Here is a 17468-nt window from a genome sequence, read left to right on the forward strand (position 1 = left end):
TTGTCCATAGTCAGGATGCAAAGCAATGAATGCTGATGCTCAGCCTCTCTGGAAATACCGACTGATAACTTAAAAGTATGTATCTGAGGTAACTCCCAAACCAGACAATTGACAGTGAAGATGAACCCTTAGTAACTTGACACCCAGACACATTACTTTTAGCCATAGCATTCCACCTTCATTCCTCAAAGGCGCATGACCATTTCATAGAGCAAAATCCATTTAGTTTATCTATAAACATCGGTTCTGATATAACACAAAAGTCCAAAGACTGTCATCCGAGACTCAAGGCACATGCTTGGTATTCTCAAAGTGAACCTCCTTAAAATCAAAAAGTTGCAAATTCCAATACACAGTGTCACAGAATAAGCACTCCTATACTTAAAGGAAGGAAAGGGAGGATAACAAGAAAATAAAGACCAAAGCAAGCCTGAAACCCCAACAAGACCAAAGCTCCAGCCCCAGGTCTAGCATGTGGCCTCACAACAGAATCATCTCAGCGTGAGCCTCCAGTTCTGCTACAGGAGTACACAAAGTTCTTCCCATGGGCCAGCCCATGCCATGCTTGCAGCTTTCTCCAGCATAAGTCCCACAGTCCTGGGGTCTCCCAGCATCCCAGGGTCACCATTGCAATTTAGGCTTCACCTTCACAGCTCCATGCTGTGCTCTCCATGCAGGGAAACCTTGCCCCACATTGCCTGGCTTCAGAAACTTTCTGGAACCTTGGTGCAAGTCTCCATGATACTGCACTTTGCCTGCCTGCAAACCAACCCCACGAGGATTGTGCTTCTAAGTTCTGAATGGCAGCTGGAGATGGAAACCCCATCAGCAGCATTTTCAGCTCAGGCTCTGCTTTCACTAGCTGGAACCTTCAAATCTTACCTGTGGGCACCTTTCCTACCGTCCCTGTGAAGAGCATGAGGTTTCTCTCTCCTGGCAATCTCCTAGACAATTTGTAGCCACTTTGCCCACACCAGCTTTGTCTGCTTTTCTTTCCTTTGTTTTTTTCGAGGCAGGGTCTTGCTCTAGCCCAGACTGACCTGGAATTCACTATGGAGTCTCAGGGTGGCCTCAAACTCACAGCAATCCTCCTACCTCTGCCTCCTGAGTGCTAGGATTAAAGGCGTGCGCCACCATGCCCGGCTTTTGTCTGCATCTTTAAACACACTACTTATCAAAGAACACATTTTTCACCATTTTTATACATGACGCTATCTTGAAATTTCCCCTTCCAAGCAACTTCGTTTAATACTTTAAAATTTGTGTGTTTGTGTACTTATGGATACATCAGGGTCTTTATGGGTGGAGAATGGAATTCAGGCCAGAAAGCTTTTTGCAGGCAAGTGCCTATGTACTGAGCCATCTTCCCAGCCCCTAAATTACTACTTTTGAATTCGGCCTCAATTAAGTTTCTGAGACATGGACAGAAAGAATGAAGCCAGATTCTTTTCCAGAATTAGCCTCAAGCCCAGTTCCCAGGAGAGTCCTTGTTACACTCTGACAACTTAAGGTAGGCCTTCACCATCCACATTTTCTCTCTGCATTTTGGTCTTCCTAACTCCTGTTAAGCTCTACTTAAGGCATTCAAGGATTATTTTAACCCATGGCTCTGGGCTCATCCATGTTCTTCCTGGAAGCCAGTTCCAAAGGCCTAGAATCCAAACAGGGTTTATCACTACAATAATTCCATCCCTTGATATGCTTTATTTTTCTTGTCACTATGACCAAATACCTGTCAAAAGCAATTTAAGGAAGGAAAGGTTTATTTCAGAGTTTAAGGTAGCGTCCATCATGGTGGGGAAAATGTAGCAGGGAAACATTGGTCAGCTGGGCGCATTGCACCTGAAGGAAGGTAACAAATGCTGGTGCTCAGTTCACTTCCTCTTCCTGTTTTCATTTCATGCAATACCCCAGTCCACGGGATAATGCCACCCACTTTCAGGGTGGGTCTTCCCTGTTACACTTCTCTAAAAACAGCTTTACAGGCACATCCAGGGGTGTGTCGCCTAGGTGATTATGAACCAATCAGTCCAACAGCAGTACCCATCACAATGCCTTTCAGGTTAGTTTTCAATTGCTTCTTTCCTCATAGGTTTTCTGATGTGAAATCAATAGAATCTGGGTTCCTGTGGAGATTCTCTGTACAAATAAGGCTCTTCTAGTACCATTTTGCACAACTATCAAAGTGTCTTCCACATCTACAGTTGCTGATTCTCACATTGTCCTCACTATTAGTAAATGTGTAGCCGTCTCTGTGATGTTGAATGGAGAGAAGATGCTAAAATATCTGACCCAAACTGAAGGCGGTAGAGTGGGAGGGGGAACAGCAGTGCCTGGTGTCCCCCAAGCCCTCTTACCCACTGGACAGTGAGGCCCACAAGCACCATGGAGAACATCATGGTGCACCAATCTGCCTTTTCCCTTCAGGTTTGCTTTGTGTTGTTACATTCAAGGGACATAGAATACACAAACCCAAAGGCAGATTGCAAGTGTTGACATTGAATTAGGTGTCCCCATAAACTTATGTGTCTTGAATGCTTGATTCCCAGCTGATAGCAATTTGGAAAACCAAAAAAAAAAAAAAAGAAAGAAGAAAGCAAGCGTACTAATAGCCAATACAACCAATCTGCTGCACATAAGTAGTCATCAGAAAAATGCAAATTAGAAACATAGTGAGAGATTGCCTCACACCAGTTAGAGTGGTTAGCATCAAAGAATGAACAATCAGGGCTGGAGAGATGGCTTAGCAGTTAAGCGCTTGCCTGTGAAGCCTAAGGACCCCAGTTCGAGGCTCGGTTCCCCAGGTCCCACGTTAGCCAGATGCACAAGGGGGCGCACGCGTCTGGAGTTCGTTTGCAGAGGCTGGAAGCCCTGGCGCACCCATTCTCTCTTTCTCCCTCTGTCTTTCTGTGTCTGTCACTCTCAAATAAATAAATAAAAATCTAAAAAAAAAAAAAAAAAAAGAATGAACAATCAGCATGGTTATGGAGAAAAGAGAAGCTCTGCACACTTCCTGGGAATGTAAATCAGTGCAACTCTAATGAAAAACAGTAGGAAGTCACCTGACCAAGAGTAGCTTGAAAATTAAAAATAAGGGTACCACATGACCCATCAATTCCAATTCACGTAGGTATCTAAAGAAAATGACAGCAGCTGGGTGTGGTGGCGCACACCTTTAATCCCAGCACGCGGGAGGCAGGGGTAGGAGAAACACCATGAGTTTGAGGCCACCTTGAGACTACATAGTGAATTCCAGGTGAGCCTGAGCAAGAGTGAAACCCTACCTCGAAAAAACAAAACAAAAAAAAAGCAAGAAAGAAAATGACAGAACTCCCGGATCCCCGGCTCTGGAGGGTGTGCGCACACGGTGGAGTAGGCCAGGGTTCCTGGTTCCTTCCCCACTTCCCAGGTTCCCTGGTCCTGGTACCTCTGCTGCTGGCTTTAGGCAACCTGCCCTTGCATACATGCTGCTGAAGGAGGCCTTTTGCTCCACCTTCCGGATTGACTGGTCCCTGGGTCCCCAAATCTGTTATACTGAGCCAGAGAGTGCACTGGCCAGTGTAGGAGCTGGCCTCTTACCCCTAGCTCCTAAGATTAGTGGTTCCTGATTCCCCAATCTCTGGTCCCCCTGTACTGAAGAGTTTGCACAAGTAGAGTGAGTAGGCCTGAGCTCCCAGTTCCCCAGGTACCTTTCATGTACTTGAAATCTACACAATCTGAACATTTGTGGTTATAACCCCATACTACTGCAATCGGTTCACATTTAAAACAGAACAGGGCTGGAGGGATGGCTTGGCAGGTAAGCGCTTGCTGCAAAGATAAAGGACCCAGGTTCAATTCCCCAGTACCCACATAAGCCAGATGTACAAGGGGGTGCATGCATCTGGAGTTCGTTTTCAGTGGCTAGAGGCCTTGGCACACCCATTCTCTGTCTCTCTGTGTCTGTGTCTGTCTCTGTCTCTTTCTGCCAAAAAATGAGAGAGACTAAAGAAAAAGGAGGGAAGGAAGTGGGAAAGGGGGAAGGGAAACAGAACAAACTGAAGATCCTACAAGGAAAATACTTCCTCCTCAGTAAAGTCTTTTACTGCTGTGTTGCAGTCAGGTTTACACTGATGGCAGAAGTCACCTGACCAAGAGTAGCTTGTGGGGAAAAAAAGGTTTATTTTGGCTTACAGACTCAAGGGGAAGCTCATGATGGCAGGGGGAAACAATGGCATGAGCAGAGGGTGGACATCACCCCCTGGCCAACTTAAGGTGGACACCAGCGACAGGAGAGTATACCAAACACTGGCATGGGGAAACCGGCTGTAATACACATAAGCCAATCCCCAACAATACACTGCTTCCAGGAGGCATTAATTCTCAAGTCTTCATCAGCTGGGAACCTAGCATTCCGAACACCTAAGTTTATGGCAGACACCTGAATCAAACCACCATATTCTGCCCTGACTCCCATAAACTGATAACCATACATGATACAAAATATAATGCATTCATCCAACTTTTAAAGTCCCCAGAGTTTTTATCAATTCTAATAGTGTTCAAACATCCCCATAATCCAAGGTTTTTTTTTTATTTTTTTATTTTTGGTTTATTTTTATTTATTTGAGAGTGACAGACAAGAGACAGAAAGGTAGAGAGAGGGAGAGAGAATAGGCATGCTAGGTCCTCCAGCCACTGGAAATGAACTCCAGATGGTTGTGCCACCTAGTCCATCTGGCTTATGTGGGTCCTGGGGAATCGAGCCTCAAACCCAGGGTTCTTAGGCTTCACAGGCAAGCATTTAACCACTAAGCCATCTCTCCAGCCCTAATCCAAGGTTTTGTAACTGAGCCATAATAATAATAATAAAATATCCCCCCAAAACCCATAATAGCACAGAATAAACATTCACACTGCAAAAGATGACACTGTGCATAGCAAAGAAATATTCAACCAATACAAGATTTAAAACAAGGGCAAACATCAAACATTGTAAGTCCAAGACCAGTAACTCTAGACAGTGACAAGTCTCTGGAGTTCCAATTCCACCCCTCCAGCTAGGCTACTCACAGTCCTGGATAACTTCATCAGGGCCGGCAGCTTTCCTTAGCAGCCATCTTGTGGTCCCAGCATCTCTACTGGGTCTCCACTGCAACACACAGTCCATCCTCACAACTACATAGGGTCTCCATGCAGGCATCCAGCAAACCTGCTTCACACTGCCCATGGCCATTTCCAAAATACAAGAACGTGTTGCAAACTCAATAACCCTCTCTTTCTGCATTTCTTATACTCCATAATACCAGGTAGGGTGCCAATTTGTTAATCCAGGGGGGCGAATAAAGCAGACTTTGAAGAACAGGACACTCCTGGAGCATTCAGGCCCTTCAAAAAACTATTTTTTTCTGTTGTCCCAATGCAGGTCAGCTGGCCCAATCTCAATGGCTATAATCTCTCACACCATTGAAGCTGAACAGGCAGCAGTTCTGACCTAACGATTTCTTTCTGTGCCATATTCCTCTGTACACATCAGTCCATTTCTACGCAAAGCAACCCTGCACAGGTTCTCAGGACACGGGCATAACAGCAAGCCTCTCACACAAATTGCTTCTAGTCCAGTCCAGGCATAGCTTTCTCACCCTCACAAGACAAACCTCACAGTCCATAGTTCTTACTACATTCAGGTCTTTTAACTCTGACCAGAATAGCCCATCAAGCTGTATTTACAGTACTGCAAGGCATCTCTTAGACTGAGTTTGAAATCCTTCCACATTCCTCTTGAAAATAGCTCCAAAAATGCTAAAGCCACACAAACAGGTGTCTAGCAGCAACCCCACTCTTTACTGTTGCAGTCAGGTTTACATTGCTGGCAGAAATCACTTGACCAAAAGCAGCTTGTGGGGGAAAAGGGTTATTTTGGCTTACAGACTCGGGGGGAAGCACCATGATGGCAGAGGAAAACAATGTCATGAGCAGAGGTTGGACATCACCAACTGGCCAACATAAGGTTATAGCAATAGCAACAGGAGAGTGTGCCAAACATTGCCATGGCAATGCCTTTGATGCAGTACTCAGGAGGCAGAGGTAGGAGAATCACTGTGAGTTCAAGGGCACCCTCAAACTACATAGTGAATTCCAGGTCAGCCTGGGCCAGAGTGAGACCCTACCTTGAAAAACCAAACAAAAAACAGCATAAATGAAATTGAGAACAATAGCTCTTAGAGCATTCAGCTTTTTCACTAGGCTTAACTTAATTGAAGAAAACCAGAGAAGCCTGGACTACAGTGAAACCCTACCTTGAAAAAAAAATTGATGGGACACAATGGATGCAGTCCTAAGGAGAGAATTTATAGTGCTAAATGCCCTCATAACAAAGACAGATCCCAAATCAATAACCTAACCATCCACCTAAAGACATTAGAAAAAGAAGAATCCAACCCTGAGAGTTCCAGACACAAAGAAATAATAAAGATCAGAGCAAAAATTAATGAACTAGAAGCTAAGAAAACAAGTAAGAAGATAAATAAAATGATGAGCTGGTTCTTTGAAAAAATTAACAAGATTGATAAACCCTTGGCCAACATAGTACTAGAAGTACTAGCCCAAGTAATGAGAAAGGAGAAAGGAATAAAAGGGATTATAAACTGGAAAGGAATAAATCAAATTGGCTCTCTTTGCATGATCCTATACATAAGTGGCATGAAAGTCTCCATCTCAAAACTTCTAAAGGTGATTAAATCCTGCAGTAAAGTAGAATACAAAAATCAACAGACAAAATTCAGAAGCCTTTCTATATGCAAAGGACAAATATACAGAGAAAGAAATCAGCGAGGTTATCCCATTTTCAATAGTAACAAAAAAATTAAATACCTTGGAATAATACTAACAAAGCATGTAAAACACCTACACAATGAAAACATAAAAACACTCAAGAAAGAATTTGAGGAAGACTTGAGAAGATGGAAAGACCTCCTGTGCTCTAAGATAGGTAGAAATAATATTGTGAAAATGGCACTTCTACCATAAGCAATATACAGATTTAATGTTATACCAATAAAAGTTCCAGCATTATTCTTCACAGAGATAGAAAAAGTGATCTCAAAATTTGTATGGAGGGCTGGAGAAATGGCTTAGCGGTTAAGCACTTGCCTGTGAAGCCTAAGGACCCTGGTTCAAGGCTCGGTTCCCCAGGTCCCACGTTAGCCAGATGCACAAGGGGGCGCACGCGTCTGGAGTTCGTTTGCAGAGGCTGGAAGCCCTGGCGCGCCCATTCTCTCTCTCTCCCTCTGTCTGTCTTTCTCTCTGTCGCTCTCAAATAAATAAATTTAAAAAAAATAAATAAAAAATAAAAAATTTGTATGGAATGGCAGCAGGCCTCAGATATTCAAACGTATCAGCAAAACAAACACCTCTGGAGGTATCACCATACCCGATCTAAAGCTGTATTACAAAGCCATAGTAACAAGAACAGCATGGTACTGGCATAGAAACAGAAATATCAACCAATGGAACAGAACTGAAGACTCAGACCTTAGGCCAAGTAGCTACGGCTACTTGATCTTTGACAAAAGTGCAAATAATGTAGACTGGGGAAAAGATAGCATTTTCAACAAATGGTGCTGGACAAATTGCATAGCCACATGTAGAAAAATGAAACTAGGCACACTCATCTCACGATACATAAAAATCAACTCCATTGGTCTTGATTTTCTGATCCTAGGATTTTTATGTATCATGAGATGAGTGGGTCTAGTTTCTGAACCCAACATGGCTCAGGGAAATTTTGTGGAAGAGGGGGCGAAAACAATGTCAGAGTCACATGTTGGGTCATGATATGCAGAGACATTTATCATACCAATAACTGTGGGCTAACTCCACAATGCACGACCCATTTACATCAACAAGGAGGGCCCAATGGGAGGGGGTAGATCATGGATGAGCCTAAACAATGGTACCAAACTGCCTATATTTGCTGAAAAGAAAACTAATAAATTAAGTTAAAAAAAATCAAAAAAAAAAAAAACAAACTCCAAATGGATTAAAGAACTCAATATATAAGACCTGAAACTCTACAACTTCTAGAAGAATAAACAGGAGGACCTCTCCATGATATAGGAGTGGGGAATGACTTCCTGAACAATTAATCTCTTAACTGATGGGATATCATGAAACCAAAAACCTTTTGTACAGATAAACATACCATAAGCACAGCCAATAGATTGCCCACAGAATGGGAGAAAATTTCCACCAGCTATACCACTGACAGAGGCCTAATATCTACAATCTGCAAGGAACTCAAAAACAATAGGTCATTAATCGACTCTAAATATGGGGTAGAGAACTGATTAGGGAGTTCTCAGAGGTAGAAATACAAATGGCTAATACACACTTAAGAAAATGTTCAACATCCCTAACCATCAGGGAACTACAAATTAGAAGAGCTATGAGATGGAAATCATTAAAAATCAAATGACAACAAATGTTGGTGAGGATATGGGGAAAGAGGAACCCTCACTCACTGTTAGTGGGAATGCAAACTTGTACAGCCACCATGGAAATTAATGTGGAGATTCCTGAAAAGAGGAATATGGAACTATCAGCAGACCCAGTTATTTCTTTACTGGCTATTTACCCTAAATATCCATATTTCTCTACAGAGATATTTATATTTGCTCAACCACGTTCATAGCTGCTGAATTCATAATAGGTAAGAACCAGAATAAACCCAGGAGCCTATGATTGGATGAATGGACAACAAAGTTGTGGTACATATACACAATGGAATGCTACTCGGCATTAAGAAAAAAATGATACAATGAAATTTGTAGGAAAATGGATAGACTTAGAACAGATTATATTCAGTGAACACAAGCAGAAAGACAAATGGCACATGTTCTCACTCACCTGAGGTTCATCTTGAATTGCTGACATACCAGATAGACAACCTGAGCCCAGACAATAGGATGGAAGGATTGGGGGAGAGGGGAAGAGGATGGGGAGAAGTAAACACAAAACTAAACCCAAAATGAACTGGAACCATAGGAACCTTCTTCCTTAAAGGTAGACACTCTCAATAGGAGTATGGGGGAGCATCCAAAAAGAAGGGCTCTGGAGAGTGTGGGATGAAGCTTAACCTTAAAGGACTTTGAACTATAATTTGCAGTATCAGTAATAGGAGCTACCAATATTGAGCTGTTGATCAGAGAGACCTACAAGGTCCCCCAAACAAGACAGGCTTTTGTCAAAGCACTTGATTATACACCTGAAGTAAAAGGTAAGACACTACTGCTGAAGCTGGAATCCGGAAGAAAGCCAGTACCCAGACAGCCCATCTAGTGTTAGACAGTGCTACAATGAGTTACTGTGGGGGCATCACACAAACAAACAGACACAAACATCATATATATATGTGTGTGTGTGTGTGTGTGTATGTATATGTATGTATGTATGTATGTATGTATAGAATACATATGTAGAATAAGTAAAAACAAAACATTTTTAATAATTTATTTCATGAATCCAATTTCTATTTTATTATCAATTGAGTGCAATGAAGGTTATTTTTTAAATTGGGTAGAGAACACACTATGATGATGGAAGCTTTTTAATAGGACTTTATTAAGATGTTTCTCACAAGTTAGGAGAAATTTTATTTACCAACAAAAGAAAAAAAAAATCCTTATTTTACAAAAAGGAAAAGCACCAAAAGTAAACGTGGCACCGTAACTGGTTTCCAGTTCTTCTAAAGTACACATTCTTGAGTGCTCAATTCTCATAAAGAATACCAAGTCCAGGACCTCCTGACACAGCCCCTAACAAGCAGACACTGGCTCCTCTCACACATACACACTGATTTACCTTGGCAAATATAAGCACTCCCAGAAAACTAAACTGCTAACAATTAAATATATATACTGTCTTGAATGAAGCCAGCTTCTTAGCTCCAAGCAGAGCAGAAAGTAAATACACAAGGTGAAGAGCCAGTTAACTCCTTCCTTGTTTCAGATGGCTTCCAATAGTAACCAATTTTGTAAAGACTCTCAGAATAGGCTAATACACAGCCTATTTTCCATTTTTTTTATGAGAGAAATGTACGAACAGTCCCTTTGATTATACCTCTGCAAATAGGGCACTTCCTTAGAGAAGGGGCACATTCCTGGCACACTACCAAATGACCACAAGGAATAAATACAACAGAAACTTCTTTGTCCATACACACTTTACAAGTTCTTTCTTCTTGCAATCTCCTCAATTGTTCTTCCAAGGACAGACCTAAAAACACAAAGAAACTTTAATGAAATTCAATTTCCACTTATCTCTGACTAAAAAAATAACAGAATAATGTAATTTGGCTCTGTCCTAGTTCTGCTTTACCTGAAACATCTTCTGTTGGAATATACTTCATATTCTTTTCCACTAAAGAAAGCAAGCACATAAAAAGCATCACTCCATCAAATACAAAACTGCTTTACCTGCTAACTGTCTTCACCTACAACCTACTGAATGATATAGACTTTACCTGTGTATTATCAGGAACTATTACATTAAGGCACACTCCCTAGACAATAAAAGATATGACTATTCTTGGAACAAGTAAAATGCATAGTTTATAAACTACACTTATTTTTCATGTTCAACAGATGTAAAAAAAAAAAATCAACTCACCAAATAAGTTTTCATACAATGTGGAGTCGATTTCCTTTAGACAGTTTTTGAAGATGTTGGCAGCAAAATTTCCTTTAACTAATATGGTATCAATCAGTTCTCTTGCTTGTAAAGGAATCTGTGTTTTTTGTTTGATAATATCATGCTCCTGTTTATTAATTACATTGGCTTTTAAAAGATTATCCAAGATAGGAAGGACACATGTCAATTGTTGGAAGAGAGCCATTCTATTCTTCCGAATTAATGACAAGTCACCTTCATTTAAAACAAGAAAAGATCCATCAAATTTCATACTCCACCAACTACATTCACATAGTCACAAACCATAACCTACCTGCAATGTAGACATTAAATATAGCTTTTAAAAGGAAGAAAACTGATTTATGGTTCAAGGTCTACCATTTGGAAATTTTCAAGATGATTAGAAACCTTAGAATTTTACAGAGTTCATATAAAGTCTCTGTCTTAAAAGCCGGGCGTGGTGGCGCATGCCTTTAATCCCAGCACTCGGGAGGCAGAGGTAGGAGGATCGCCATGAGTTTGAGGCCACCCTGAGACTACATAGTTAATTCCAGGTCAGCCTGGACCAGAGTGACACCCAACCTCGAAAAACCAAAAAAAAAAAAAAATGGAGTTGTAAAGGGGAAGGGGGGGGAGGAAATTACTATGGTTAATTGTCTATAATTGTGGAAGTTGTTAATGAAAAAATAAATATTTATGTTTGAATGGGAGAAAATGTTTGCCAGTTATATATCTGAGAGGATTAATATCCAGGATATACAAAGAACCAAACTAAATAATGAGAATTCAAACAACCCAATTAAAACATGGGTTATGGGGCTGAAGAGATGGCTTAGTGGTTAAGCGCTTGCCTGTGAAGCCTAAGGACCCCGGTTAGAGGCTCGACTCCCCAGAACCCATGTAAGCCAGATGCACAAGGTGGCACATGCATCTGGAGTTTGTTTGCAATGGCTGGAGGCCCTGGTGTGCCCATTCTCTCTTTCTCTCTGTGTTACTCTCAAATAAATAAATAAAAACAAATAGGTTTTAAAAAATAAAAATTAAAAAAATGGGTTATGGATAGAGTTCTCAAAAGAAGAAAGACAGCCAGGTGTGATGATGGTGCATGCCTTTAATCCCAACACTCAGGATGCAGAGGTAGAAGAGTCGCCATGAGTTCAAAGCCACCCTGAGACTACATAGTGAATTTCACGTCAGCCTGGGCTACAATGAGACCATACCTCGAAAAAAAAAATGAGGAGGAGGAAGAAATGCAGATGGAAAATAAACATCTAAAAAAAAAAGTTCTACATCTTCAGCCATCAGGGAAATGCAAATTGAAACTACTCTGAGATTCCATCTCACTCCTGTCAGAATGGCTACCATCAGGAAAACTAATGACAATAAACGCTAGTGAGGATGTGGACGGAGAGGAACCTTTCTACACTGTTGGGAATGTAAACTCATACTACCATTGTGGAAATCAGTGTGGAGGTTCCTGAGATAGCTAAATATAGATTTACTGTATGACCCAGCTACACCACTCCTAGGCATATATCCTAAAGACTCTCCTGACTACCTTAGAGATACTTGAACACTCATGTTTACTGCCACTCTATTCACAATAGCTAGGAAATGGAACCAGCCTAGGTGTTCCTTCCTGAACTGATAAATGGATAATGAAGAAGTGTACAAACATACAATGGAGTTCTATTCAGCAGTAAAGAAAAGCAAAATTATGAAATTTGCAGGGAAATGGATGGATCTGGAAAGGATTATACTAAATGAGTAACACAGGCCCAGAAAGCCAAGTGCTGCATGTTCTCTCTGATGTGTGGATCCTAGCTACAAATGTTTAGACTTGAATGTGAATTGTAATAAAACTTGTTAGCAGAGGCCAGTAAGCAAGAAAGGAGCTATAAAGGAGGAAGAAGAGGGGAGGACTTGTGGGGATGGTATTGTATATATTTAAGTAGATGAACAGATTACTGGGGGTGGAAAGGCCTAAGTGAGGTCAGGGGAAGAGACTGAGTAAAGGAATGGTGGGGGGGAAGGTTAATCAAAATCTTAGAGGATGAGCCAGATATGGTGGCACATGCCTTTAATCCCAGTACTTGGGAGGCAGAGGTAGGAGGATCACAGTGAGTTTGAGGCCACCATGAGACTACATAGTGAATTCCAGGTCAGCCTGAGCTAGAGTGAGGCCCTCCTCAAAAAGCCAAAAGAATGAAAAATAAATATAACACCAGGAACAACCCTAGGTCTTTCAGCATTAGTGGGAGGGGATATGATGGAGAGTGGAGTTGTGAAGGGGAAAGTGGGGAGGGGGGTTGGTTTATTACCTATAATTATGGAAGCTGTCAATAAAAAAATTAACAAAAGATAGGCTTTTTAACCAGTGTGGTGGTTTGTATCTATAAATCCAGCACTTAGGAAGCTGCATTAGGACTGCTGTGAGTTCGAAGCCAGACTAGACTACAGTGAGTTCAAGGTCAATCTGGTACAGTGAGACCCTTTCTCAAAAAAAAAAAAAATGTGAAGGAACTTTTTTTTTATTTAAATACTTATCCATTTGCATGCAGAGAGAGACATAGAGAATGGGTGTGCTAGGGCTGCTAGCCACTGCAAATCAACTCCAGATGCTTACGCCACTTTGTGCATCTGGCTTTATATGGGTACAGGGGAATCAAACCTGGATCCTTAGGCTTTGCAGCCAAGTGCTTCAAGTGCTGACTAATCTCTTTGCCAGAAACTTTTTTAAAAGAATTCAGAAGTAAGATCTGCATCACTTTAAAGTAGTGTAGCTACTGTGTAGCCTAGGATGTTCTTGAATTCAGGATTATCTTGCCTTAACTTGCTGAATGTGAGGGTTACAAACATGTACCACACACAGTTTTGCATTAGTTCTTAAATCTTGCTTTTTAAAAACAAGTTAGTTATATATGAAGGACAAAAATGCAACATAGCTCAAAAGCTTATGGCAAAATGAGGCATACTGGCACAAGCCTGTAATCCCAGCAAGTAGAACACAGAGGCAGAAAGATCAAGATTTCAAGTCCAGCCCCAGCTACATACTGAATTTGAAGCCATTACAGGCTTCAGAAAAATGCTAGAATCAATGTTTCTCAGCTAAGGTCAACTGGAAAGGGCAAAAAGACACCAGAGTTTAGCAATGAATGACTGAGTGGTGGTGGGGTTACCAGCAGGTGGAGGGCCTGAGACAAGGATGCTGTCCTGTAACATATGCTGTCCTATAGGCTTCATTGAGAAATAATGTTGTAACTGAGGTTCCAAATACCTGATGCCATTTCTTCAGCTTGTCTTTCCTTCTCTTCTTCTCTTCTTTCATCTTCAGCATTAAGAAGTGCTGACACAATATCATTAACTGTTTTAAAGTTCTCTCCAGTCGTCAGGATTTGACGTTGAACGGTCTGCTTTACCAGGCTTCTAGTAAAGCCCATTTCCAAGGCAGCTTGAACAACAGGTGTGTTCATCATGACTGCATCCTCTGAAGAACTGTCTCCAGGGCCAGGATGAACAACTATTTGAAAAAACATTTACTAACATTAAATTCCAAAAATATAAAACTATGGAGAATAATGACTAGAACATAGCCTTTGGTCTCATATACTACAGGAAATATACTATATGCATCAATTATTTGTAACTCCAATAAAATATGGACTTAATAGTGATTAAATGGAAATATAGTTATATACTATGCTTCCTAGACTATATACATACTAGACCTATTTAATAAAAGACCCAGGCTAGAGGATGGCTTAGCAGTTAAGGCATTTGCCTGCAAAGCCAAAAGAACCAGATCCAACTCCCCGGGACCCACGTTAGCCAGATACACAAGGAGACACACGCATTTGGAGTTCGTTTGCAGTGGCTAGAGGCCCTGTCACGCCCATCCACCACCCCCGCCCCCCCCCCCCCCGGTCAAATAAATAAAAATAAAAGAATCAGGAATCTGCACCATTAAAAATAAACCCCCAGGCGGGGCATGGTGGTGCATGCTTTTAATTCAGTATTCAGGAGGTAGAGGTAGGAGAATCACTGTGAGTTCAAGGGCACCCTAAGACAACATAGTGAATCCAGGTCAGCCTAGACTATCGCAAAACCCCACCTAGAAAAAATAATTACCCCCAAATGATTCTGATATACATTTTTTTTTAACCTGTATGCCACTGTGGTGGTTTAATTCAGGTATCCCCCATAAACTTAGGTGTTCTGAATGCTAAGTTAACTGATGGTGCTTTGGAAATTGAAACCTCCTGGAGGCAATGTATTGTTGGGGGTGGGCTTATGGGACGTTATAACCAGCTTTCTCTTGCCAGTGTTTGGCACACTCTCCTGTTCCTCTTGTCTACCTGATGTTGGCCAGGAGGTGATATCTGCCTCTGCTCATGCCATCATTTCCCCCTGCCATGATAAAGCTTCCTCTCAAGTCTATAAGCCAAAATAAGCCCTCTTTTCCCCCACAAGCTGCTCTTGGTAGGGTGTTTTCCCATCAGCAATATGAACCTGATTATAGTAGCCACACAAACACAGAAGTGAGAAATACCTCCAAACAGATGAAACTGAAATGTTTCAATAAAAGACTAACTTAGAGCTGGGCATGGTGGTGCACACCTTTAATCCCAGCACTTGGGAGGCAGATGTAAGGGGATCACCATGAGTTCAAGGTCACCCTCAGATTACATAATGAATTCCAGGTCAACCTGAGCTAGAGTTGACTATATTGATCATACCTTGAAGAAAAAAAAAACAAACAACAACAACAAAAAAAAAAAAAAACAGAGAGAGAGACTAACTTAGGGCTGGAACGAACAAAGTCCTGGGTTCCATCCCTAACATTTACATACATGCACTCAAACAAACCCACCCCTCCAAAACTAATTAGGAACATGGGCTATGCTATATAGTCCAGAAGTAGAATGCTTATCTACCATTAAAAGGACATGGATTTGATTCACAGCACAGTAAAATAAACAAATAAATAGTAGGATGGAATGTGACCTGGGTAGAAAGCTTGACTGGCATGCTTGAGGCCCTGGATTCCACCCTCAGCATGCATGCATGTACCCACTCCCAACTTCTCCCAAAGAAAGAGATGACATCTAACATGTAGACATGGCCCAATGGTAGCACATGTGCCTAGCAAGCATGAGGCCCTGGATTGGCAGGATCCACCCACTAACATTGGGGGACTAGACTTTTACACTTGAATAATAAGTAAGGACTAGTCAGGTGGATAAAAGCATAAAAATAAGAAGTATATAAGACCAATTCACACAAACTATGTCCAAAGATATAATGAAAGATGTAATGACAGCCTGGGGTTCAATTCCCCAGTACCCGTGTTAAAATCTGATACGTTAAGTGATGAATGAATCTGGAGTTCTTTGGCAGCAGCAGGAAGTCCTGGTGTGTTTCATGTACATATTCTCTCTCTTTCTCTCCCTCCCAAACAAATACATAAAAACTTAAAAACATATGAAAGCAGAAGTAATGTGATTTTGGATATAGAGAAAAATTATCAAGAAAAAATATTATAAAGATAATAGGAAGCAGGAGGCCATTTTTCATAGTGTGGTCAGGGAAGAATTTTCTGCACTGTCTTTTTGTGAATTATACATGTTCATTTTCAAGAACTTTCCTAAGGTACTTTACTGCCATCTGCTGGAAATTGTTATAGAGTAAGTACATAAATATATAATATCACTTGCTCCAAAACAAAAACTGACAAGGCAAACTGAATTCATAGCACTATTGGTATATTATGACAGAAGACAATTTCAGCATGGAGTAGGTTGTTAGTGAATAGTAGTGAGAATTGGGGTATGTTGTAAAGGTGTAATTAAAGACTTCTCAGAGAATAAATACACCAACTAAAGAACAGAGGACTTGGGTAGGATACCAACTTTCTGACCTTAGCTAACAGCGTAAATGGGTACACACATTTCATTCTTATAAATGTTCTCATTCTATATCTGAAATGCTTTCATACATACTTGGAGGATCAGCATTTTCTTCTCCAGGAGTATCTGAAGTTGACAACAACTGTAAAATGAGAAGTTAATAGGTAAAATCAGAAATCTCAATAAGCTAAAGGGCCAAGTGTGGTGGCTCATGCCTTTAATCCTAGTGCTTGGGATATTGAAGTAGGATTGCTATACGTCTGAAGCCAGTCTAGGCTACAGAGTTCCTGGTCAGCCTGGTTCAGACTGAGACTCTGTCTCAAAAAAAAAAAAACAGGCTGAAGAACAAAACTTGGGGGAAGGGCCTGACAGTGTATCACTCTAGCTGAGCTGTCCTCAAACTTGCAGCAATCCTCCTGCCTCGGCCTCACAAGTGCTAGGATTATAGTTGTGAGCCACCATGACTGGCAGCAACAATAAATAAATGTGCATACCCTTTTGAAAACTGAGTATCTTAAATATTTCACTTTACACTGGACATGGTGGCACATGTCTATAATCCTAGTAGTGAAGAGACTGAGGTAGGAGAATCAGGAGTTCAAGGGCAACCTGGATTATAAGAGGGCCAGTTTAAAAGCTCCAAAATGGGTAGAATATACATACATATGCTTTGCTTTGTTACCCTTAAACATCATCTACTTCTAAATTAGAATTCAAGCATATCTTCCATTCCAGTAGAACATGAAGCTATCATAATGGTTCCTAGTTCCATTTGGAAAGGAATATTCAATTGCATAGTTATCAAACAGTCTGAACAACTTACAAGTTATATTTTGTTTGTTTTTCTAGAAAATATTAAAAGAGCCTTCTCTGGCCCCAACACAAATGTATATA

At 41.1% G+C, this 17468-nt stretch overlaps 1 protein-coding gene across 1 annotated transcript in view; it reads right to left on the reverse strand.

Annotated features, from left to right (window-relative positions):
* Positions 1-9578: 9578 nt before the first annotated feature.
* Positions 9579-17468, reverse strand: part of Birc2 (baculoviral IAP repeat containing 2) — a 28158-nt gene continuing 20268 nt past the window's right edge. Inside the window, exons 5-9 of the mRNA XM_004661908.2 lie at positions 16668-16716; positions 13946-14188; positions 10648-10902; positions 10357-10398; positions 9579-10254 (exon numbers count right to left, since the gene is read on the reverse strand). Of these exons, the coding sequence (XP_004661965.2) occupies positions 10061-10254; positions 10357-10398; positions 10648-10902; positions 13946-14188; positions 16668-16716 (783 nt within the window). The 3' untranslated portion in view covers positions 9579-10060. The remainder of the gene's footprint in view (positions 10255-10356; positions 10399-10647; positions 10903-13945; positions 14189-16667; positions 16717-17468) is intronic.

The sequence above is a fragment of the Jaculus jaculus genome, chromosome 3 (genome assembly GCF_020740685.1).
Source record: "Jaculus jaculus isolate mJacJac1 chromosome 3, mJacJac1.mat.Y.cur, whole genome shotgun sequence".
In the NCBI taxonomy this organism is placed as follows: Eukaryota; Metazoa; Chordata; class Mammalia; order Rodentia; family Dipodidae; genus Jaculus; species Jaculus jaculus.